Raw genomic sequence first — 24,859 nt, 5'->3', positions numbered from 1 at the left:
TTCAAATATCAAAAATTTATTATACCCAATTCCCCCCCCCCCCCCCCCCCCCGCTCTTGGTTTGCCTATTGGGATTTCATCTACAACTAATAGACTTACGGTTTCCCTTTCCCTCCTTGTATTAGTGGCATAGTATACAACTAATACACAATATCGGTTGTTTTTCTCTTTTTGAAAATTGACATATATTCATTGATACCATGAAAGTTACATTAGGGACCAGGAGTCCCAAGTATCATTACATAGCATCAGTTAAGGCTATTCAGGGCATACCCTGAATCACTAATAACCAGTGATATAGGCTATTGAATCCTACACATTCATAGAGCATATCTTACTCTACAAATTCCCCAACATATATTCTTCCCCAAAAGCACCCAGATATCTGTCCAGTAGCACTATTGCCTCTCCTATTCTCTATCATCAATTTTTCTCGAAAATCCAATCCCCAAGAATTCATATCATCAGCTCCTCATTCCTTTAAAAGAGAGTTTTCAGGCAACAGTGCCTCCAAAAGCGAAAAACCAGGGTCTCTCAAGATTTGGAGGATCTACTTCTTTCTTATACCTTACCTAAAATTAACATTGTATAGCCCAGTTGCACGTACTATTTCACCCACATATTTACATTGCCATTTTGGCAGTATAAAACACCTAGATTTATATATACTATACTTCAACCACCATCCAGATCTTCCCAAAATCCACATCCTTTTTCCAAAAAACCAAAACTAACATTCCCCAAAAAGCCCCATCCACATAAGCTATTACCCAAAAGTCTCATTCTTCTTCCTTGCCATCTTAAAATTTTCTCCATCCAATCAAAAGCTAAATTCCAACTCTCCAAAAAGCCGTCTATCAAGGACCTTTTAAACAACACACCAAAATTAGCTCTAGCTCGGAACCTTCACGCACAGTTGTTCAACTCCATCAGTAGGATCCCAATATCTAATTCCAATTCCATATATTTGGAGAAAAAGTCTGAGGCGAATTGCGGGTAAGGAACCTCTTCCACCGGATGCATCCGGATTGCTATCAGTTCTGATATCTTGCGAATGCAAAGAATTTACTTCGCCTCCCAGTTTAGCCGTCTCAAGTTGTTCGCATACTCCATACAACCTCGGAAAAAAGGAAGCTTGTAAACCGGTATACAAATATCCTTTACGTTATAAGTACCTGTTAAAGGGTAAAATTCTTCCGCGATAAGCATGTAATCCTCCTGAAATTGCTTCCATTGCCGTTTGATGATTCCTTTTACTACTTCAGGGACGGTGGGAGCTTCCACCGAGGCTGTTGCACCATTGTATTTCAAGTTTCGAGCCCACCGGCGATGCTGAAACCATTCCGAACAATCGGGAAACCGTCTTCGTAATCTCTTATAAGTTCGAGTGTCCGAAGAAGGAGAAGAAGAAACCATTCTCCTAAGCACTATCTAACGTTTTTACTTACTTTTTCTGAGGAATACCAACAGACCAGTTAATCTTGTCTTCATTACCCATTATATAAATATAATAGAATGAAACCGCCCATAACATCGAATCCTTGGGTCCACGACCAAATCTCGAAAAAAGCAGATATTACGAACTGGATTTCTTTTACAACAAGTCTAATCATAATAACAACAGAAATATCGGTTATTTCATGTCTGTTTTGGTGAAAGTTTAAAACTACGATGGCTAGATGGATTCACAATGGCATTTTTCTAGAAGATGTGGGATTAAAGGTGATCTGATGAGGGTCATGAATGAGTTTCACAGTATGAGAAGGATCAATAAGAGTCCTAAGTTGACTTTTATAACTGAGTTTCACAATACGAGAAGGATCAATAAGAGTGCTAAGGCGACTTTTATAACTCTTATCCCTAAGAAAGAGGGAGCCAAGGAAATAAAACTCTTTAAACCTATTATTAGTCTCACCAATAGTGTTTACAAGATCATTTTGCTTAGATTTTGGCGAAAAGGATTCAGAAGGTGATGTGCATGATCATCTCTCCCTTCCAAGAGGCTTTGTTGAAGGAAGAAAATTTTTGGATGGCATTCTCACTGCCAATGAATGTTTAGAATCTTAGAAACATAAAGGAAAATCATGTGTGATGTTAAAGTAGATATGGAAATGGCCTACAAGCATCTGGAAAGGACCTTTGTGGATTTTCTTTTGGAGAAGACGGGCTTTTGCGATGTGTGGCGGAAATGGAAAAGAGACTGAACTTTCGATCCCTCTTTCTCTAAGATGGTTAATGGACGTCAAAGGGGATTCTTCCTATGTTCCAGAGGGCTTAGCTAGGGTTAAAAATTCTCTCTTTCTTTTTATGATTGTTGTTTTGGGGAGGGGGGGTTTCAGACATATTTTGGGGAGAGCCAAACTAGGCGGGTCCGATTAAGGCGGTCTCTATACAGGAGGCGGGTTTGGTTACTCATTTGCAATGTTCTGATGATACTCTTATCATTTGTTCATCTGATCATGGGATGATTCAAAATTTTCACTATATTAGATGGTTTGAGGTGATGTGATGCAAATCCAGGCACAGATAGTCAGATACTACTTTGGTGCAAAAATAGGGTCCACGGGTTGACTACCAAGAATTTAGGAGCATATTATGAGTTCTAATTCAATAAAAAATGTATTAGATGGTTTGTGGTGATGTGATGTAAATCCAAGCACATATACTACTTTGGTGCAAATACCGAGAGTTTAGGAGCATATTATGAGTTATAATTCAATAGAAACAACAATATGCATTCCCCATAACATCTCATAAGATTCAATTACTGTCCAGATTTTGTAGAAAATCAAAACCATGTGCATCCATTCACCAAATAGTAGGGCTGCAACAGGGTCGGGTTGGGTCGGGTTTTTCAAAACCCTATCCCAACCCTGGATCCCATTATCTCGGCCCTGACCCTGAGTCAGGGCCGAAAAACCTCAACCCATTGCCCGCTCTACAGGGCTCAGTGCTGGCCCTGGCCCGCCCTGATTGGCCCTGATTGGGCAGGGCCGGGCCTGGCCGGCCCTAATTGACCCTAGTGCAAATACCTGTTAAGAGTGCCAAAAATAAAGCAACCACTTATCATATAGAATAAAATGATCAATAAACAGAGAAAGGGAACAAAATAAGACAATATGAATTCAACAACATGACGGGCAACAGAGACAATTAATAATAATAATCTAAAGAAACATCAATCCAAGATAATAGAAAACATTAGCAAAAGAAACATGCACAGATGGTTCAATTCTATAATAGAAAACTTAGGGTCGGGCCGGGTCAGGGTACCGAAGGCATTAACCCAGAACCCGACCCGAGTCAGGGTCTAAAAAACTGAACCCTGACCCGCCCTCAGGGTTGGAAAATCCAGCCCTGACCCTGTTCGGGCTCAGGGCGGGTCAGGGCTGACAGGGCCAAACTTGCACCCCTACCAAATAGTAATTAACAAAACAGCTAGTTACTGGAAATATAATAAATACTAAATAGTGGATGATAAAAATTAGATCGGTGAAATAATCTAATCTATGTCTCACATAATATCCAGGTGTGGCTAGGGTGCGGCAATCGGAAATGCGGTCAAGGCAAGGAGATGGAGAAACTAATAGGATTTATAAAAGATTAGGTAAGGGAATCTAAAACGGGATGGAAAAAGGTTCAAGAAAGCTAGATTGAAGGAAAGATGGGCTGATATCAGCCAAGACAAAGAAGGACGAAGGAAAAAAGGATCAAGGTAAGGGGAATGAAGATCAAAGGGACGAAAAACTAAAGGGAAAGGGAAATGATTTATAAACCCAATTGGGAAGGGTGAAAATGGGGGAAAGGAGAAACGGTTTACAAACTCAATCGAGAAGGGTGAAAAGGAAGAAAAAGGGGGAAAGGAGTAGTAGAAGAGAGGAGGTGAGAAAGGAAAAGGGGGGAAAGATGGCGGCGGTCAATTGGGAAGAAATTGGGGGGAGGGGGGGGGGGGGATCGACCGAGAAGAATAGTGGTAGAGAGAGAGAGAGAGAAGGGAATGCCTACCCTGCGGCCAAGAGGAGGTTGTTCCATGATTTCTAAGAGATGTGTTTTTTTGGGGCATGGAAGGTTTTTATAAGAAGGCTTGTACTTACTAAAATAGTATGTACTTACTAAAAATATAAGTTTGTAGTTAATAAAAATAGTAAGATTTTATGTATTTACTAAAAAGTGCGGGTCTATCTTTTTGAAATAGGAAGTCTGTATTTATTAAAAAGTGCGGGTCTATCTTTACACAAAGATAGTTTGTACTTATTAAAAATAGTAAGCATGTAGTACGTGAGATTGACTTGGGTTTAAGGTAGAGGGCAATGAGTAGTGGTGGGCCGTGGGCCATAGGCTGATGTAGACATTCCCGACATATAGGATAAAGGTCACTAAATCCAATGAAAATCCTATATGAAAGAAAAAATTAACACGTCCCATATAAAACAACTGAATCTAATAACTAAGATCGATGAATAACATCGGTTCCCCCCATGTGGAAAGAACTCGACACTGTCAAGTAAATGCCCGCAATTTGCTAAAACAGTTCCTTGCGAAGCCGTCGTAATTGTAATACATCCAACTAGGAACACACGATCATAGAACGTCCTCGCCAATGAACTAGGTACCGCCGATGAAATCCTAGGCGGATCCTTGTCAGTTGAACATTCACATAATAAATTCCAGAAGATAATAAAGCGATGATGATATGCTCTAACAACTCACCAAGGCGTGGATGATGATAGACTCCAATCACGATATGATCATGTCAAAGGAATGTCGTCACTAGAACCCCCATGATGAAGGAATGATCTCTCGTGTGTTGATCAACAACCACTTTGTTACTCTCAATACCCAATTACAATATCCCAGCACTTCTCAAAGTACCTCCTCGATGTAATGGACGAAAGCACCAGCACTAGTGCTAGGTATACCACGACATGAAACAAGAGTATGATATAGAAGGTGTGGAAGGGGTTGGGCACAAATGGACTCAAAGAAATAGGGAATGAAACAAATTTGATGCAAATGTAGCTTCGATACGAAATTTGATGTGACTCCAGGCTCTGATATACTTTGGTACAAACTTAGGGTTCACAGGCTGATTACCGAGAATTTAGGAGCATAATATGGGTTCTAATTCAATAAAAATAGCTATATGCATTCCCAACATCAGATTAAACATCTCATAGCTTCAATTACTACCATGACATGTGCATTCATTCATCAAATAGTAATTAACTCATCCCATGCAAGTTCCATACATCAAATCTATAATAAAACATCTAGCTACTAGAAATATAACAGATCGTAAAATAATGATAAAAATTTAATCTGTGAAATAATCTTATCTATGGCTCACGTCATTGCTTTGAAAATCTTATGATTTATGATTCAAAACAAATCTTATGAATTCTGATTTGAATCCCATGATTGAATCTTAATTTGTATGAATCTTGTGATTTTTTATTGAATCGTACGATAAGATTCACGTAATTTACCCTAATTAAGTTTCGCATAAAAGAAAATAGGACTTTTCTCCAAAAGAACTAATTTCACTTCTACATTTGAAGAATGCTTCGAAAACTCATTCGTAAGAAGTAAAAAAGACGGAGGAAGGTGAGTTCGAACGAACCAGTTTGAACAAATCAAGGGCATTACTTGCATCGAGGAGGGAGACTATTTTAATGAGGACATCATTGAAGACTTACCCGTTTCTTATCATTGATATTTGTCATTTGATATTTGAGACTTTGAGAATTGATATATTTTTGTCTTTTATTATTATTATTCTTTTGAATGTGTGTTTTATTATTATTAAGATTATTATCCAATAGGCATGGGTTTGGATGGGAAATAGATGATTAATATGTGACAAGTTTGTTAGCAAAACAATTTGTACTATGATATTGAATAACTAATCATGGTAGTTTCTATTTTAATTAATGAATTTGGAAGAAAAATGAATAATTGACTATTTTATTATTCTTTGATTTGTTTAAGTTTTTTTATATTTTTTGAATGAATTTTACAATTTAAGATATGATTGACGATCAAAAACGATTCGACCCCAATTACGATTTACAATTCAATTCCAATTTTCAAAACATTGGCTCACATAATACCTCCGGGTGGCTACGGTGTGGTAATTGGAAATGGGGTTAAGGTAAGGTGATAGGAAAATTAAGATAAGAGAATGTAAAACAGGAAGGGAAAGGTTCAAGAAAGCTAAATTGAGGGAAAGAGGGGATGATCTCAGGCAAGAAAAGGAGAGATGAATGGAAAAAATGATCAACATAAAGAAAGATCAAGATTAAGAGCAAGTAAAGAAAAGAAGACCAAGAAGGGTGAAAAGGAGGAAATGGTGGAAACGGTTTTTATAAACCCAACTGTGAAGGGTGAAGAATGAGAAATAGGTGAAATAGTTTATATTTTATAAACCCAACCAGAAAGGGTGAGTGAAAAGGAAAAATTATGAATGTAGGATGTACGGGAGAAAGGGAACGATATAGTAGATGGGAGGAGAAGGGAAAAGGGGTAAAAGATGGTGGAGGTCGAGTGTGAAGAAAGAGAGTAGAGCAAGAACGACCAAGAAGAATAGTGGTTGAGAGAGAGAGAGAGAGAGAGAGAGAAGAGACGGGGAGGCCTACTTTGCAGCCAAGAGAAGGGAGGCTATTCCACAATTTCTAAAGAGATGTGTTTTGGGGGTAGTATGGAAGGTAATTTATATGGAGGCTCGTACTTAGTAAAAACAGTAAGTCCATACTTGATAAAAATTGTAAGTCCATACCTAGTAAAAATAGTAAGTCCGCACTTACTATAAATAGTGAGTCCATATTTACTAAAAAAATAGTAAGTGTATCTTTACTAAAATAATAAGTTTGTACTTTCTAAAATAGTAAGTCCATGGTATATGGGCTTGACTTGGGGTTTAAGGTAGCGGGTAATGGGTAGTCGTGGGCTATAGGTAAAAGACAAAAAAATAATGCATATCTAATATAAAACAACCGAATCTAATGTCTAAGATTGTTGAATCACACCATGAGTTTAGGTTTGAGTGTGAACCTTGGCAAAAGCTCCATGGCTGGGTGTAATGTGAAGAGTCGTAAGATCATGGGCCATCCTACCCTTGATACTGGCATGTCCTATCTTGAGCTTCCCTTCGGTTTTTCCATTCCTCCAGGCTCTATATGGAATCTTATAATCTAAAGAATGAAAAGAAAGTTGGTGGCTAGGAAAGGATCTTTCTTATCCTTGGGAACTAAATACTCATAGTAAAGTAGTGTTGTCAAATGTACTGATTTATTATGTCTCTTTTCAAGATGTGTGTTGGGGTTGCGAACAAAATTGGGTACTACAATGCAACTTCCTTTGGAGAGGCAAGGAAATTGGTTCAATAAAATCAGCAATACACATTCCCAAATCAGCATAAACATAACAAGAATCAAAATCAGCAAAGTATTTTTAAAGAAATTAAAGGCTGAAAATTTCAATCATCCATCAAAATTAAATTGTCCATACCATGTTCCATACTATTAGTCCCAACAATAAGTAATTAATCAATATGAAATAAAAATCAGACCTCAAAGCTTAATTTGTCCCAATAATCAGATCTATATAATCCAACTAATATGGCCTACAAGAAGTCCCAATGGGTGAGGATATTATGGGTGAATGGTAAAATGTGGGGTTGTGGGCAACAAAGGTAAGGTTGATCCACGTAAAATAAGGATGTAAGGACAGTGGAACGGTCGAAAAGGGTGGGAAATATGGGTCGGTTGCTAGAAATGGAAGTGATGGTGCTCCGTACCTGGGAATGACGTACCGGATATCTAGCCTTGATCGTCTACAACAGGAAGTGTCCGAGAAAGGAAAGAGAGAAAGCTAAAGTGAGGAAAAGAAGGGCTAATCTCAACCAAGATTAAAGAGAGGAACAGTGAATCAAGAACATGAAAGAGATCAAGAGGAAAGAAAGAGATCAAGAAGGGGGATCAAGATCAAAAAGAGAGATCGAGATCAAGAACAGAAGGAAAGAAGATCAAGGAGAAGAAAAAGAGAATGGTTTATAAACCAACCGTGAAGAGTGAAGAAGAAAGGGGAGAAAAAATCGATGTAGGATGTATGAAGGGAGGAGATGGAAGATGAGGATAATAGAAGATGGGAGATGAGAGATGAGAAGTAAAAAGAGGAAGGAAGAGAGAAGAGATACCTTGTGGTTGGGAGCTCCTTGAGCTTTCTTCAAAATATCAAAACATTTTTTTTTCTAGGACTTCTTTTGGTATTTTATATGGGAACTGAAGGGTTTATTTTAGCCAGGGTTCGTACTTACTAAAAATAGCAAGTCTGTAATCACTAAATATAATAAATTAAATATAGTTTATCCCCACCTTGTAATGTCAATCTGCTATTTGCTCACTGTCTAAAAGCTCCACTCATCACCCCTATTACTCGACAACCCAACCTTTTAATTCATTACAGTAGTGTGATTCCATGCTAGGATAAAAATTATAGCTAAAAATAAAAATAAATCCCAAATAAAATAGCTAAACAAATCTCTCATAAAAAAACTAACTAAAATCAAGTCGATGGCTAATGGATCACATCAGAAAAAAATTAGGAAAATGCAACGCAACTTCCTTTGGAGAGGTAAGGACAATAGGAAGAAATTAAAGTAACTTGTGAGCTGGGAAGTGATGTGTCGTCCCGAAAAGGAAGCTGGATAGGATATTAGTAATCACTCTAACAGAACAAAGCTCTCTTGGGCAAATAATTATGAAGATTTGGTTAAGAGAGGGAGTTTTCTTTGGGGGAGGGTTATCGAAGGTAAATATGTGGAACAGGGGGCCGCGTGGGGCATTGATAGACTAGGTAGAGGTAAAAGCTCAAGAACTTAGAAGTATATTGTTCCTTAGTCTGTGTCCTTTTCCCTTGGAGAAAAGTTTGGATGACCTCGATTCTTATGAGGATTCAAGCATTATGATGGACGCTTATGCTCAAAAAGATTAATATGATGGATAGACCAAGGAAGCAGGAATCTCTACTCATAATGGGGAATCGTGATTCCCTAAAACTCGATTCGGAAACGGGAATCTTCTCGATTCCTCAAATTTTGGGAATCCTATTTCGGAATCTCGGGAAGCGTGATTCCCACTCAATGGGAAGCGTGTTTCCTATCTACCCTCCTTGTCTCTTGCTGATCCTCTTCTTTTCATGGTGGTCCTCTTCTCTTCCTCTTCTTATTTACATGTTGTTAGATGTTGTTAGATATGTATTATGTGTGTATATGTTTCCCAAGGGCATAGTGGTCATTGTAACTTCCCTCTTTATATAAATACATAAGTGAGGGGGAGAAGACTCCAACTCACTATTTTTCTTCCTTCTCTATTGTCTTCAACATGGTATCAGAGCCTAGGGTTCTCTACCTAGGGACCACCGTTTTTTCTTTTTCTTTTTGAAATGAACCATTTTTTCTCCTCTTCTTCTTCTTTCTTTCTTTCTTTTTTTTCCTAATCCTAACCCTATAGCCCAAAACCCTAATCCTAACCCTCATCCTCAACCCCAACCTATCTCCACCTCGCGTCCCCATCTTCCCCGAGACCCCCAACCCCTTCACCTTGCCTCTCTCCACCTTGCCTCCCCATCTTCCCCGAGACCCCCAACCCCTCTACCTCACCTCAACCTTACCACCCCTCGCCAGTCCCCCAATACCTCTCCCGACCACTCTAAATAATACCCCCCGTTTGAATCTATTAAAAATAGTTTCAAGACCTAAATCTAAAAGGATAAAAAGTCAACTTTCCAGTTCTAGTACCAAATTCGAAAAAAATGGGTCGGTTCAAAATCTTAACTTCCAAACGATGGGGTATTTTTCCAATTTTAAAAATATATAAATTATATCATGTCAAACATTATTAAATCTCAAAAGTCCAGTAAAAGAATCTCATAATTTGGCTTCTAAAAAATTTTCATCTTGTCAGGCACTAGTTAACACATGCATTTCAGCTAATAGTGATTTTCCTTTAAATAAATGTTAGATCTTTTAATTAAAAAAATTAAATATTTGGTTCATATAATAATTTCTTTTTTTAATAATTTTTTATTTTTTCAATTTTTTTTAAATATTTAACTATTAAAAAAAATTCTCCGACCCTTCATGCTTCACACCTTCCTAAGAGCCTTCGCTTCCCGCTCTAGCAACCTTGGGATAGACTCAAGAGGTAGAAATTTTAGATAGTGAGTAGGAGCATTATGTGCGGCAGCAAGCCTATTGATCATCTATTAATTCACTGTAAAGAGGCTTCGGTGATTTGGCATATGGTTTTTAATTGGTTCGGAATTCAATGGGTAATATTTAATTCTATACAGCATTCATGGCAATCTAGTGGGTGGGAAGTTTAGGCGCCTTCGCTTCCCGCTCTAGCAACCTTGGGATAGACTCAAGAGGCAGAAATTTTAGATAGTGAGTTTAGATAGTGAGTAGGAGCATTATGTGCGGCAGCAAGCCTATTGATCATCTATTAATTCACTGTAAAGAGGCTTCGGTGATTTGGCATATGGTTTTTAATTGGTTCGGAATTCAATGGGTAATATTTAATTCTATACAGCATTCATGGCAATCTAGTGGGTGGGAAGTTTAGGCTCTTTGGGACAAATTCTTTGGAAGTTTATTCCTTTTTCTTTTGTCTTTGGGGTGAAAGGAACTCTCGCACCTTTGAAGACAATAGCCACACAATTGGTTGGATAGCTTGGAGGATTAAGTCAATGTCAACTAGGACAGAAATTTGGGGTCACTCTTCGAATAAGACTTTTAGGAATTGGAAGACCATCGTGATGTGTAGTCTTCGTAAGACTAAGACGATAGCTAAATGGCGACCTCCTCGGCCTACCGCGATCAAGCTACACGTCGATAAATGCCCTACTGACAGCCCTGTAGTCGACAAATGCCCTATTGAAAGCCCTGTCTGACAAGAGAGATTTCTTGAATGTCATATCCTGGGTGAAGCAGGACAGCAATGAGCCATGGGGTCTTGCGAGATATATTGATGATATTCAAAAGAGGACTAGGGGTAGGGAGATTATATGTACGCACTTCTACCGAGAAGTGTGAACTCCCTTTGATGTGCATAAGTAATCCATTATATTAATAATAAAAAACAAACCTTAGCGGCTTTTGTTAAGGTCTTGAAATTCGTAGATGGTGATAAGAAACCAACCACGGCTTACATGTGAGGCGACAGATCGAGCTAAAGTGCTAAACTTGCAATCCACCAAATATCACAAGAATTCTGGAATATTATCGACAAAAGATCATAGAAGCAGTTCCACTAGGATTTATGAATAGCATGTATTAGTGAATAAATCTATATCTGTTATTTTTTCCATTTTATAAAATACAATCTCGGCATGAATAATTCACCATTCATTTCATTTCTTCAACTCAACTCAACTAAGCCTTTGTCCCAAACCAGTTGGGGTCGGCTAATGAATCCTTTAGAAATATTTTATGATGGAGGTGAAAGAATCTACCAGGCTCAAATTAATTAAGTCTAATCCTGACACTAGTTGGGTTCATCTACATGGATCATTTTCTTCCATTCTCTCCTATCCAAGATCATGTTCTCTATTATGTTCCTAGCCATCAAGTCTTTTCTCACTGTTTCTATCCAAGTTGTGTTCGGTCTGCCCCTACCTCTTTTTACTCCATCAACTTGGCAAGAGTCTCCTCTTCTCACTAGAGCATCCAAAAGGCCTACGTTGGATATGTCCAAACTATCTTAAGCGGTGCTCTCTCATCTTCTCCTCAATTGGTTCCACCCCCACGTCTTTACAAATGTCTTCATTTTTTATTCTATCTAACCTTGTGTGGCCGCACATCCATCTAAGCATTCGCATCTCCGATACACTCATCTTATGCACATGCTGCATCTTGGTGGCCCAACATTCTGAGCCATACAACATGGCTGGCCTCACAGCTGTCTTATAAAACTTTCCCTTCAACTTGGTAGGGATTTTACGGTGTTACAGAACTCCTGAGGCAAGCTTCCACTTCAACCAACATGCTCTTATTCTATGGTTCTATGGTTAACATCCTCTTCAATCCCTCCTTCCTTATGTAGAATTGAACCAAGATAGCGAAAGAAAAGATATCCCTCTTAGGTACCTCTTGTCCAGTCATATTTACTACATCCTCGTCCCGCCTCCTTACATTACTAAAGTTGCACTCCATATACTCTGTCCTAGTCCTACTCAGTCTAAAACATTTGGATTCCAAAGTAGTTCTCCATGACTCTAACTTAGCATTAACTCCTGCTTTGGTTTTGTCAATTAATACTATGTCATCTGCAAATAACATACACCACAGCACCTAATCCTGGATACCCTCCGTAAGTTCATCCATAACGAGCGTAAAATGATAAGGGCATAGAGCTGATCCTTGGTGCAGTCCTATTGTAATTGGAAACTCACTAGACGTGCCATCCGTTGTTCTGACACTAGTTACTGCTCCATCATACATATCCACCATTTATTTCATTTCTTTTTATTTGAAATTTTTAGCCTACTTAAATCCATTATTCCAATATGGCCTGAATTTCTCAAGAGTCCAGACATCCAAACATCATGTTCAAGATCAAAAGGCTATATGCATATTTGAGTCAGATATGAACCTCCAAATGCAATTTCATGTTCAGGATCAAAAGGCTATATGCATATTTGAGTCAGATATGAACCTCCAAATGCAATTTCATGTTCAAGATCAAAAGGCTATATGCATATTTGAGTCAGATATGAACCTCCAAATGCAATTTCTCAAGAGTTCAGACATCCAAAAGTCATGTTCAGGCTCAAAAGGTTATATGCATATTTGAGCCAGATATGAACCTTCAAATGCAAGGTATAAATCAAGTATCAAATTAAACACCCAGCAAGTGTGTGGCGATATATCGTGTAAAATCTAAATAATAAGAATAGAGGAAATGGTTTGTGAGCAGCTGCTCAGATAAGCTTATCTGAGCAGGAGCTCACAGACGCATGTGGCCCCACATTTTTGGGGGGATCCAAAGCATTCATTTGGAAGGCCCTTCCATGGATAGGGTGTGTACCAAAAAACAGATCAATAGGATCATCCTAAACTAATCAAAGGTGGAGGGGAAAATGGACAGACACTGTGTGTCCATGTTTCTGCCCATTTTTTCCCTCTACAAATGGCAGGGTTAGGATGATCCTATAGGGCTGATTTTCTATACACACCCTATCCATGAAAGGGGCTTCCAAATGAATGCTTTGGACACCCCGCCCCCCCCACCCCCCCCAAAAAAAAAAAAAAAAAGTGGGGCCACATGTGTTTGTGAGCTCCTGCTCAGATAAGCTTATCTAAGCAGCTGCTCACAAACCATTTCCTCAAATAATAATTCAATATGTCTTAATATTTTGGAATCTTTGGTTGTGACTTGTCATAGATGAGCATCTTAAAGAAGCTCTGGGATGCTCCTACGAAAACTGACCCGAGTATCGACATTTGTAACTCGTTGGTTACTAAAAGAAACAAAAATGAGATAGCAATCAAGGTCTTTAATCCTTACACCATACCATATAGTCACGGTAAAACGTATATGTTTCGCTTTTCAGGAAGTTGATTGATAGATGAATTATGGTGAATACCCCTAACCTAAGGAAAAATTAAGATCATTAGTGAAACATGATCATCATCAGGTTGAGAAAAAAAATAGTAGCACATGGGTACCGATACACACAAAACCAAGGGATGAGTTGAAATCAAAGAAGTTGGAGATGTTTGTATATGCACACTATAATAAATGTTTGCTTCATAGAAATGAGTGGGGAATCCTTAGCTCCGTTTGGTTGCCGGAATTTTTTTGATTCTTGGAACTTTTGTGGGATTTCCTCAGGAAACCCACGTTTCGTTGGTGGGCCCAAAATAATCCCAGGAACCAAAATAACCCCGCACGAAACTCCAGGAAGGAAAAAAAATACTCCCAGGAACCAAAATAATCCCAAGAACCAAAAATAAGCTTGAGAAGAATTTTTTTTCTTCCCAACAGTTCAAGCAACCAAACAAAGCATTTTTTTTTGCCCACCATAGTCCGGTCAACCAAACATGGGATTTTTATTTTACCGGGATACTTCTAGGACTTTTTTTTTCCCTCCAATCTCCTTGGATTTTTTTTCTCCCACATAAATCCAAGGAAAAAAAAAACCCGGCAACCAAATAGAGCATAAGGGTTTTTTTTTTTTTTTAAATGATGCTCTTTTCATGTTATTGCTAACAAGAAAAACATAATTCCTCTATTTGATAAGTTAAATGAAAATGAGGATTGCTTTAGTCCAATTAATTTGGAATTTATCCTTGACGGAGATGATGCTAGATCCATGGTTAGCAGAAATGAACTCACTGCTTTCAACCAAGGGTATAATAATAATTTAGGCAGAATGTAGGCAGAAGACAATAAAGGTGCAGTACAAGGACAAGGAAGACAGAGAAGGGCCAAGTTCTAGTAGAGTAGGTGATGACAGTGATTGAAAAGGTGACAGTGATAGTGATGTCGTTGGCAGTGGAGGTGGTGACAGTGGTGATGGTGGTGCAAAGGAGGTCCAGGTAAAGGCTAGCTATGACGGTAATTATATTCAGATATTCGTCCATGTGATTTGTTGAATGATTTTTCTTTTTTCCTTTTTCTTGTTTTTTTTTTTTTTGAATGGCTCTATGATTTGTCGAATGATGTGTACTCCTACAAGGCATTGGGACTGGGCTGCAAATGATTATGAGGACCTAATTAAGGAATACAAGCCAATCCTACTGACAATGATGATATGAAACCTTCTAATGATTTTGATGTGCATCACTGCCGTGTAATTAGTTGTTGGGAGTTTGGTTGGGAGCTCATGGCCATAGAAATGGAGCATATCATTTCCTTATCACCACATGGATATATTACCCACTTATGGATGCAAGATGATGAAAATTTTGATTTAGCTCATAATTATCATGTGGTATTGAGAGATATGTGCCATGTACATGTAGTATGCTCATGTTTCATATTTCACAATTCATAGATTACGATACTTTATCTTATATTAATTACTAATGAAAACTTCAACTCGGCTACTAATTATCCTTAGCATTGAGATATACGCACTATGCAATATGCACATCATGTTTGTTTCATATTTCATATTTCGCGAATTATTCTTGATACAACGCAAGACAGGCGCAAATCTGGACAGATCTCATCTATAGAGCTTAACCGAGAAAATACAAGAGAAAACAAGAAGAAATGGGACGAAAATCACCAAGCTATTCAATTCTAAAATATGTAAAAATACCAATATAGCTTCTTGGGGAAGAAATCCCTTCTTCAATTCTAAATGTGTACTTATGTATGGGTTCACAGCATAAACCCCCTTATTAAAATTCTCATAACCCTAGAAAAAATATAAGACCTTGAACCCCTTCAGTAATACCCGGTAAAAATAACAATTATTACGCATAAAAACTATTCACATGTGACTATTCCCCTCAGTTTTTCCTATAAATAGAACAGCCAGGAAGAGAAAAGGAAGAAAGAGAAAGAAAAGGGAGGAAGAGAGAGAGAAGAAGGAAAAGGCTAGGAGAATCAATTCTCCCTGATCGTTGTCATCTTCAAGGTCAAGCATCTTCAAATTCCCATTTCTCATGTTTGATAAGACAGGTGATAGCTAGACTCGATTGGTATCTTTTCTCAATGAAAATGATAGGGATATGATTATATGTTGTTTTATTCATATATTTCTTATCCGTTTTAGTTCAAAGATTCATTGTTTACATTTGGGAAATATCAAATCATATTTGTTTCAAAATGATGAAATGTGTTTCATTTAGGAAAATGAAATAAAATGTTGGATTTCATATGAACGAAAATGAGAAATGAAAGAAATGGAAGAGGTAAATGTACGACAGTCTCTCTTGTGTGACGTATTTGTACCTCTGAGCCGTCGACTTACCCAAAAGCGGAAGCGGGACAAGTCCAAAGCGGACAATACGAGGGTGAGGCAGATCGTTATAGGAAACTTTAGAAATAGAAACAGTTGGAAACTATTAGGCTTTAAATGGTTTGTTTTACTATTTGGTTAAATTGTTTCTATAAAAAATCCTATTAGTATTAGTTTTAAATTCACATTATGTTCTATACAAAATACTGCATATTTTTATAGAACTGTCTCTTATTATTGATTTTTGTTACATGTCGAAGCTTCTATATACCTTATCTCCTAACCCACTTTTTCCCACCAGGATTTAAAAATTTAGATGTGAGAGTATTTGTCAATGAGGAACCTTAGTTATGAGAAGTGTGAAAGCAACTTGAGGAAATATGGAAATGATGAACCTAGTCAATCTCCTCAGATGTAAAAAGGTTTTAAATATGTCATACTTGGGATTTTCGTAAATTCAGGATGTACTTTAACCTTCCGCTATGTAATTACAAGAATAAATATGTTTTGTTGCCCGTAGCGATCCGTGCAGTAAAAATCCGGATTGTTACACCTTCTAATGTCAAAACCCCATCTTACTTTTTTTTTTTTTTGAAAGGTAGCAGATTTCATTAATGAAGAAAGGGAAGACTGAGATAGTCAATCCGATACAAAGAAAGTGGAACAAAAAGAAAACGAGAAAAGAATACAAGAAAGCACACGTCAAAAAGGGAGGAAGTCAAACATCTCCAGACCCAGCCTCCCAAATCCAACCCTAGCTAATCTATCCACCTCCTTATTGGCAGATCTTCTAATGTGATTGAAGATGATCGACTCCAACTCTAGAAAGTTCTTATTTATGGGTGAATAGTCAACTCAACTCAACAAAGCCTTTGTCCCAAACTAGTTGGGGTCAGCTAAATGAATCCTTTAGAAAAAATTCATGAAGAAGGTAAAAGGAATCTACCCGGCTCTAATCCTAGTTCTAGTTGGGTTCTTCTACGTGGATCATTTTCTTCCATTCTATCCTATCCAAGGTCATGTTCTCTGTTATGTTCCTAGCTATCAAGTCTTTCCTCAATGTTTCTACCCAAGTTGTTTTAGGTCTGCCCCTACCTTTTTTTACTCCATCAATTTGGCATGAGTCGTCTCTTCTCACCAGAGCATCCAAAGGCCTGCGTTGGATATGTCCAAACCATCTTAAGCGGTGATCTGTCATCTTCTCCTCAATTGGAGCTACCCCCCACCCTTTTACGAATGTCTTCATTTTTAATTCTATATAGCCTTGTGTGGTCGCACATCCATCTAAGCATTCGCATCTCCGCTACACTCATCTTATGCACATGCTGCTTGTTGGTGGCGCAACATTCTGAGCCGTACAACATGGCTGGCCTCACAGCTGTCTTATAAAACTTTCCCTTGAACTTGGTAGGGATTTTACGATAGCACAGAACTCCTGAGGCAAGCTTCCACTTCAACCAACCTGCTCTTATTCTATGGTTAACATCCTCTTCAACCTCTCCTTCCTTATGTAGAATTGAACCAAGAAAGCGAAAGATATCCCTCTTAGGTACCTCATGTCCAGTCATATTTACTACATCCTCGTCCTGCCTCCTTACATTACTAAAGTTGCATTCCATATCTTCTGACTTAGTCCTACTCAGTCAAAAACCTTTAGATTCCAAAGTAGTTCTCCATAGCTCTAATTTAGCATTTACTCCTGCTTTGGTTTCGTCGATTAATACTATGTTATCTGCGAATAGTGATGTGAATAGTGATGTGAATAAAGACATGTGAATAGTGACCCTAAGTGAAACAAACAACTAATCTATTCCAGTTACATTAAAATTAAAAATCCCAATATGAACAATACACCCCTAAGAAAATAAAACACAACTATATCCTTACAACCAAAGGAAACCCTATAGCATGAATAATGGTCCCCCATCGACTTCTCAGACGTTCTTTCTTGGCTCAATCGACACCTTCTACGGACTCTTGAGCTATAAAGTAACGCTAATTCTAACTAATATTGTATACAATGAATCCATAACATCCTAATAATGATTAGAAAATCAACCTATGACCAATAAATATTGTTTTTCAAATTTATCTAACATATCCTACATTTTTCTACCATATCTGCACCATCATTTAGGATTTTTCGTTTTCAAACTAGTGAGTGGACCACGAATGTTTTGTCCAAAACTTGAGTTGAATTCTGAAATAAGTAGAAGAGAGGGAGCAGTGACCAAATGTGGAAAATAATCTAATCCAATGTCCAGTTCATCTAAGAATTTATCAAGTGATAGCATGACCTGGAGTGGAATATTTACTTAACTCATTCAAAGACACGTAATATAAATTTCTATTCTACAGTCCAGACTAGGTTAAAAGTGGCCCCTAAATTGTGAACTTATGGGATTGCCCCATAAAAGTGAAAAATGGCATGGACAAGCCTTGAGGCAAGCCTAATGAAGCAGAAACTGCCTGCGTAGCTATCAGAAAATCAAAATCACAACTTTCTGTGATACCCAAGTGACGGCACCATGTAATACCCAAGTGATGGCAACAGTGCATCTCCCAATTAAAAGGACTCAACAACAAGACTATCATTTGTCATGGCAATATTATCAGGAGTGCATGGATGAGTAAATTAGCTGATTAATCATGTCCCATAATTCCTTTTTCATCATCATTCAAGACCAAGAAATGCTAGGGTTAACAAAACTTAAACTAAAACATCACCAATTTGATATGAATAATAGAGGAATGCTAGGGTCAACCAGGTAGTTTGCCGCTTGAAACTATGCGTTTTACTATCGGCTCATTGTAATATAATATTGGTAATGGGCTAGCCTGGCAAACTAACCGCATTAACATTTTGCTTTTTACACGAATGAAGCGGAGGGAAAGTCAGACCAAAACAGCAACTTTGAGGCAAACTAGTCAGCTTTACATTCTGGTTTGTACGTTTGGTTTTTTACATAATGGTTTCTGGTTGTTACCAAAACTGTGCAAACCCATGGACAAGGAGAAAAACAGGTTAGACAAGGAAGAAAGCAGGACATATTATCGACAACAGCCGCAGGATCTGCTGGAAGAGGAGTTTCACATGCAGGAAATTCATCTGTAATCTCGGAAGGTTCTTCCTCAAACCCAGGACATTTTGCCAGCACTATTGAAGCACAGTGAGAACAACCATATTGGAATGACCAAGATGATGCCAAAGGGAGATAACTCGCATGGTGATAGTTTGGACTTTAAGAAGAGATTAAATGCCCAGCAGTGAAAGGTGAGGTTCTTCCTTTCAAGAGAGTAAATGAGCCATGAATCTTGCAAGGGGTGTTGATTTCTCTGTCGAGAAAAAAGATTCATGGAATAAAGCTGCATGAAAATGATTGGGAAGAGGATCAACTTCTCTCTCTGTGCGTTGATTTCTATGCGCTAGACAGCCCAATCTATAGAAAATTCATTATAGCTAAGTGCTCGTAAAATAGAATTACAAGGATTTACAAGGACTGAAATTTATAGAGCCAAAAAAAAACTACAGTGCTAGTTCTCTATCTTTCATGACCAATCAAAATAGATGGCGAAGACAATAGCATAGTGCGAATTGAGCAGAAAACAAATGAAGACCTCTGGAGATTCGTCCTTCCATAGCATTGACAATGCTGTAAGTTTGGGGCATCTCCTCCTCCTCCTCCTCCTCCTCCTCCTCCGCCATCTAAATGAGATTCGTCCTTCCATAGCATTAATGATGGTTTGCATCTCCTCCTCCTTTCACATCCTGCATCTGCGCAGTTGAATTTTTCGTCCTCCACCCTCAAACCCGGTTTCCTCCTTGTCCCTGGTTTCCAACTATAAAAACCTGCTAATATGGTAAAAACCAGCAACCCACTTCATGCAACCACATTTAAAAAGCAGTAAGTAAATGTGGGCAATTTGCCAGCTTGGCCCATTACGAATATTATATTACAATGAGCCAATGGTAAAACGCGTAGTTTCAAGCGGCAAACTACCCACTTGACCCTAGTATTCCTCTGAATAATAATAATAATAACAATAACATTATAAGCCACACTCTCAAGCTCAAATTATTGTAATGGAAAACAAAACTACCCACGAAAGCAATATCAATGAGATTACATCCTTTAAATAAAGAAAGAAAAATATATAAAAAATCATTTTTCTTCTATTCTTTTCTTCCTGGACATACCGGCAATGCTAGTGAGAGTTCGTTGTCTCCGTTAACCAGTAATTCGACCAGCCCCTCCGATTCAAAAGCTGTGATCACCGGCTTTGAACTGATACTTCTAATCCAATCCGGTCCGAACTGGCCGCTTGTTCTCAACTTCTTCCACAAAGAGATCTCATCCGAAAAGCTAAACACCAAAATACTCTTCCCAAGCCGAAGGCGAAATTCGTAACTCTGACAATTCCCAACCCTAACCCTTCCAACATCTACATCAGAAACCCTAATTTTATCAAGATTCCACCGCTGTCTGACTGAAATCGCCTTTAAAACATCCTAATTCCATCCACAAATCAAAACATGGTTGACTGTTAGGGCTGTTTATTGTTCAATAGACATGGGTTCATCTCCATAGTCAAGGTTTTTTCGTAGAGATAGATGTTTCAGAAATTCGATTTGATAAAAAAAAAATCCTAAACCATCCACAAATCAAATTATGGTGGATTGTTAGGGTTGTTTATTGTTCAATAGACATTGGTTCATCTCCATATTCAGGGTTTTTCAGTAGAGATAAATGCTTCAGAAATTCGATTTGATAAAAAAAATCCTAATGCCATCCACAAATCAAAAGAAGGTGGATTGTTACGGCTGTTTACTGTTCAATAGACATGGGTTCATCTCCATATTCAGGGTTTTTTAGTAGCGATAAATGCTTCAGAAATTCGATTTGATAAAAAAAAATCCTAATTCCATCCACAAATCAAAAGGTGGATTGTTAGGGCTGTTTACTGTTCAATAGACATGTTTACTAAAAAAAACCTTGAATATGGATTGTTAGGGCTGTTTACTGTTCAATAGACATGGGTTCATCTCCATATTCAGGGTTTCTTAGTAGAGATAAATGTGTTGGAAGTTCTATTTGATAAATACCATCATAATTCTATGCACAAATCTAGGGTTGTTTACTGTTCTATAGACATGGGTTCATCTCCATATTCAGGGTTTTTTAGTAGAGATAAATGCTTCAGAAATTCAATTCAGAAAAAAAAAAATCCTAATTCTATCCACAAATCAAAAGAAGGTGGATTGTTAGGGTTGTTTACTGCTCCATAGTCATCCCCATATTCAGGGTTTTGTAGTAGAGATAAATGCTTTAGAAATTATACTCAACTCAACTAAGCCTTTGTCCCAAACTAGTTGTGGTCGGCTAATGAATCCTTTAGAAAATTTTCATGAAGAAAGTGAAGGGATATACCCGGGCTCAAATTGACTAAGTCTAATCCTGACACTAGTTGGGTTCGTCAACATGGGTCATTTTCTTTCATTCTCTCCTATCCAAGGTCATGTTCGATGTTATGTTCCTAGCCCTCAAGTCTAAATGCTTTAGAAATTATATCTGATAAAAAAAACATCCTAATTCTATCCACAAATCAAAAGAAGGTGGATTGTTAGGGTTGTTTACTGTTCATTAGACATGGGTTCATCTCCATATTCAGGTTTTTTTTTTACTAGAGATAAATGTTTTAGAAATTCAATTCGATAAAAAAAATCCTAATTCCATCCACATATCAAAAGGTGGATTGTTAGGGTTGTTTACTGCTCCATAGACATGTGTTCATCCCCATATTCAGGGTTTTTTAATAGAGATAAATGTTTTAGAAATTCAAGGTTTTTTAGTAGAGATAATGTTTTAGAAATTCTATTTGAGAAGAAAAAAGCATCCTAATTCTATCCACAAATCAAAAGATAGTGGATTCTTGGGGTTGTTTACTGTTCTATAGACATGGGTTCATCCCCATATTCAGGGTTTTTTAGTAGAGATAAATGTTTTAGTTCAATTCGATAAAAAAAAATCCTAATTACATCCACAAATCAAAAGAAGGTAGATTGTTAGGGTTGGTTACTGTTCATTAGAAATGTGTTCATCCCCATATTCAGGGTTTTGTAATAGAGATAAATGTTTTAGAAATTCAGGGTTTTTTAGTCGAGATAATGTTTTAGAAATTCTATTTGAGAAAAAAAACATCCAAATTCCATCCATAAATCAAAAGATGGTAAATTGTTAGGGTTGTTTATTGTTCTATAAACATGGGTTCATCCCCATATTCAGGGTTTTTTGTTAGTAGAGATAAATGTAATAGAAATTCAATTTGAAGGAATTAAAGGAGAGATTGTTAGGGTTTTTTGAAAGGGGTAAGCTTACCTTGAGAAAAAGAGAGGGAGGAGGAGGAGATTCGACCGTTGAATGGAGGAAATTCCAATTGGAAATATTGAATGGTGCGAGTGATTGAACAGAGAGAAAGAGGAGAGAAAATAAAAGTGGAAATATCATTTTTTTTTTTCTTCCCTTTCAAATCTCGGCTTCTCAAGACTGCTTGGGCTTTGGGCACACAGAAAAACTTCCACCCCTAGATTAGGTGGCATTTGGAACAAATGAGGGTATTTTAGTCAATGAACGGCGCTTTTTTTAAAGTCAATTAACGGCGAATTTATCCCCGTAGTTAGCGAAACTCCGCTTCAAACGGCGTTTCCCCCCCCCCCCCCTTGACACATTGAACTTAACCCCTAATGTTTAAAAAGTTACAAGTAGAACCCCCTGTGGTTTCAACTTTTGAAACACTATCAATGCTAATGAAGACCCCATACACCCCTGCAAACCCCATACCCGAATCCAAACAAACACTACCAAAAACACAATGGGCCCACATTGTTTGGATGATCCAGTGCGTTCATTAGATGGGCCCTTACATAGATAAGGTGTGCCTAAAAAATCAGCTTCATAGGATCATCCTAACTCTTCAATCTGTGGACGAACCGTCAACTGAGGGGTCTACCTTACACAAATTGAAACCACTGAGGGTCTACTTGTAACTTTTTAAACATTAGGAGTTAAGTTGAATGTGTCAAAAACCACAAGGGGGTCTAAGTGTATTTTTCCCTTCTTCTTTTTTTCAAAAAATCACTTTTTATTGATCGTCCGTTTAAAACTTGGAAGAGGATAAATCGCACTCCCTGTAGGTCGCTTTAAACTTGGAAGAGGATAAATTCGCACTCCCTGTAGGATTATTCGCACTCCGTGTAGGATTATTCACTTCTCTCTAACGCCTTTTTGAAGTAAAAGAGAGGGTGAACGTGAATGGAATTTAACGCCTTTTGATGTCAAATCATGTTGAAGGGTTGACAATAATCTTACAGGGGGTGCGAATTTATCATCTCCCAAAACTCTTACATTTTAAAAAATTCAGTTTTTATGGGGAAAACGTTTTTAACACGATTTTTTGTCCGACTTTCCAACTTTACACATGTTGTCGGGTGATATAAATTTGCACCTCCTCTAGGATAATCCGCTCCTCTTTTATGTGGCAGGCTTTAATGCTTTTTAACATCAATTCACATTAACGGGGTGTGAATTATCCAACAGGGGGTGCGATTATAATCGCCCAATTTTTAGGGCATTTTTTCATGTTCCGGTTTTTTATACTACGTTTTTTTAATAATGCTGCATTAAACTCTAAATTTTCCAGTCCCTTTTTTGCCAAATCACGTTTTGCTCACTATGGGTGTGTGTAACCAGGAGTGTGTCATCGGATCCAATTCAGATCGGATCCGCCTATGTCTTAGTCACAAGCGGGTCAATTCAAATCCATTATCAGTAGGATCACATCCGTAGTGCTCCATTCCAATTCAGACCATCCATAGGAATGTCCATAGCAACTCCTACTTATATTGTACACAAATAAAATTGGGAAATGATAAATTCACCCCTTTTCTTTACATGACACAGCCAACTCCAGTGTACCTGGCAATCAGGGGCGTTGAGTCCTTCCCACGGGAAGTAAATCGGTCCCTCAGCAGTCATAGATACACCAAAGGTGGCTGTCCCAACTAAAAAAAAAGGGTGGGCGGCGGATATATCACTTCCCTTAAAATTCTTAGATAAGAGTGAGGGCGAGAACGATGGCAGCAGTGAGGGCAAGCATGGCAATAGCAAGGCAGTGGATTAGGGACTTAGGGTCAAGGGTCAGATAAAGAAGAGAAGAAGATGGTAACTCTAGATTTAAGAGAGGCGAACGACGGAATACTAAAAATAGGAATCGCCGTTAAAAAAAAATGCAAATGGCTTACTTTTACTAAAATACCTATGAAATAATGCTTAAGGTATAAAAAATAGAGGGTATTTTCATAAAGAGTTTTTATACGGTGTCAGACCGTCAAGTCCCATGCTGACGGCACTGCCCTTGATATTTGATCCAACAGCAGCTCATTTTTTAAGAGGTCATTGTTGGATCAAATAAGGGCAACACTTTTGTTGTACCGCCCACACAAGAAAGATATCACGGTCGGGCACCATATAATCTCTCTTTCATAAAATAGTATAATAAATCGGATTTAGGATGGTCCCATGTTAATTGTTTGGATCCAATCAAAAATAATTTCTGACGTTATGAAAGGGATCTGAAATGTGTCCATGTATCCTGGTAATGTCTCTAGATCCTATCCATTTAAGTTTGGATATGAACGGTCTATCAGACCATCTGGATCCATTGACACCCTGCCCAAGCCAATGTCCAAGCCCGAGTCCAAATTCGAGCTAGAGTCAAAGCCCCAGTCTCAGTAACCAACCTATGTTCGGCTAGGCTTAGACTTTAGTTTAGACGAGTATTTGAAAAACTGCTTACTTCAATCATCGACTCACCCGAATTATTTGAAAAA

The 24,859-nt window shown here is 38.0% G+C and overlaps 1 protein-coding gene across 1 annotated transcript in view; it reads right to left on the bottom strand.

The window, feature by feature from the left end:
- The window catches only part of LOC143851808 (signal peptidase I), a 39,740-nt gene extending 17,191 nt beyond the window's left edge, over positions 1-22,549 (bottom strand). The window contains exons 1-2 of the mRNA XM_077361296.1: positions 22,350-22,549; positions 20,171-20,482 (exon numbers count right to left, since the gene is read on the bottom strand). Coding sequence (XP_077217411.1) covers positions 20,171-20,482; positions 22,350-22,478 — 441 coding nt within the window. The 5' untranslated portion in view covers positions 22,479-22,549. The remainder of the gene's footprint in view (positions 1-20,170; positions 20,483-22,349) is intronic.
- Positions 22,550-24,859: the final 2,310 nt, after the last annotated feature.

This window comes from Tasmannia lanceolata, unplaced genomic scaffold (genome assembly GCF_043159265.1).
Source record: "Tasmannia lanceolata isolate RefF3 unplaced genomic scaffold, GAP_Taslan_0.1 ptg000018l, whole genome shotgun sequence".
In the NCBI taxonomy this organism is placed as follows: Eukaryota; Viridiplantae; Streptophyta; class Magnoliopsida; order Canellales; family Winteraceae; genus Tasmannia; species Tasmannia lanceolata.
Note: the sequence above shows the minus strand (reverse complement) of the source record. Positions and strands in the feature narration are given on the sequence as shown.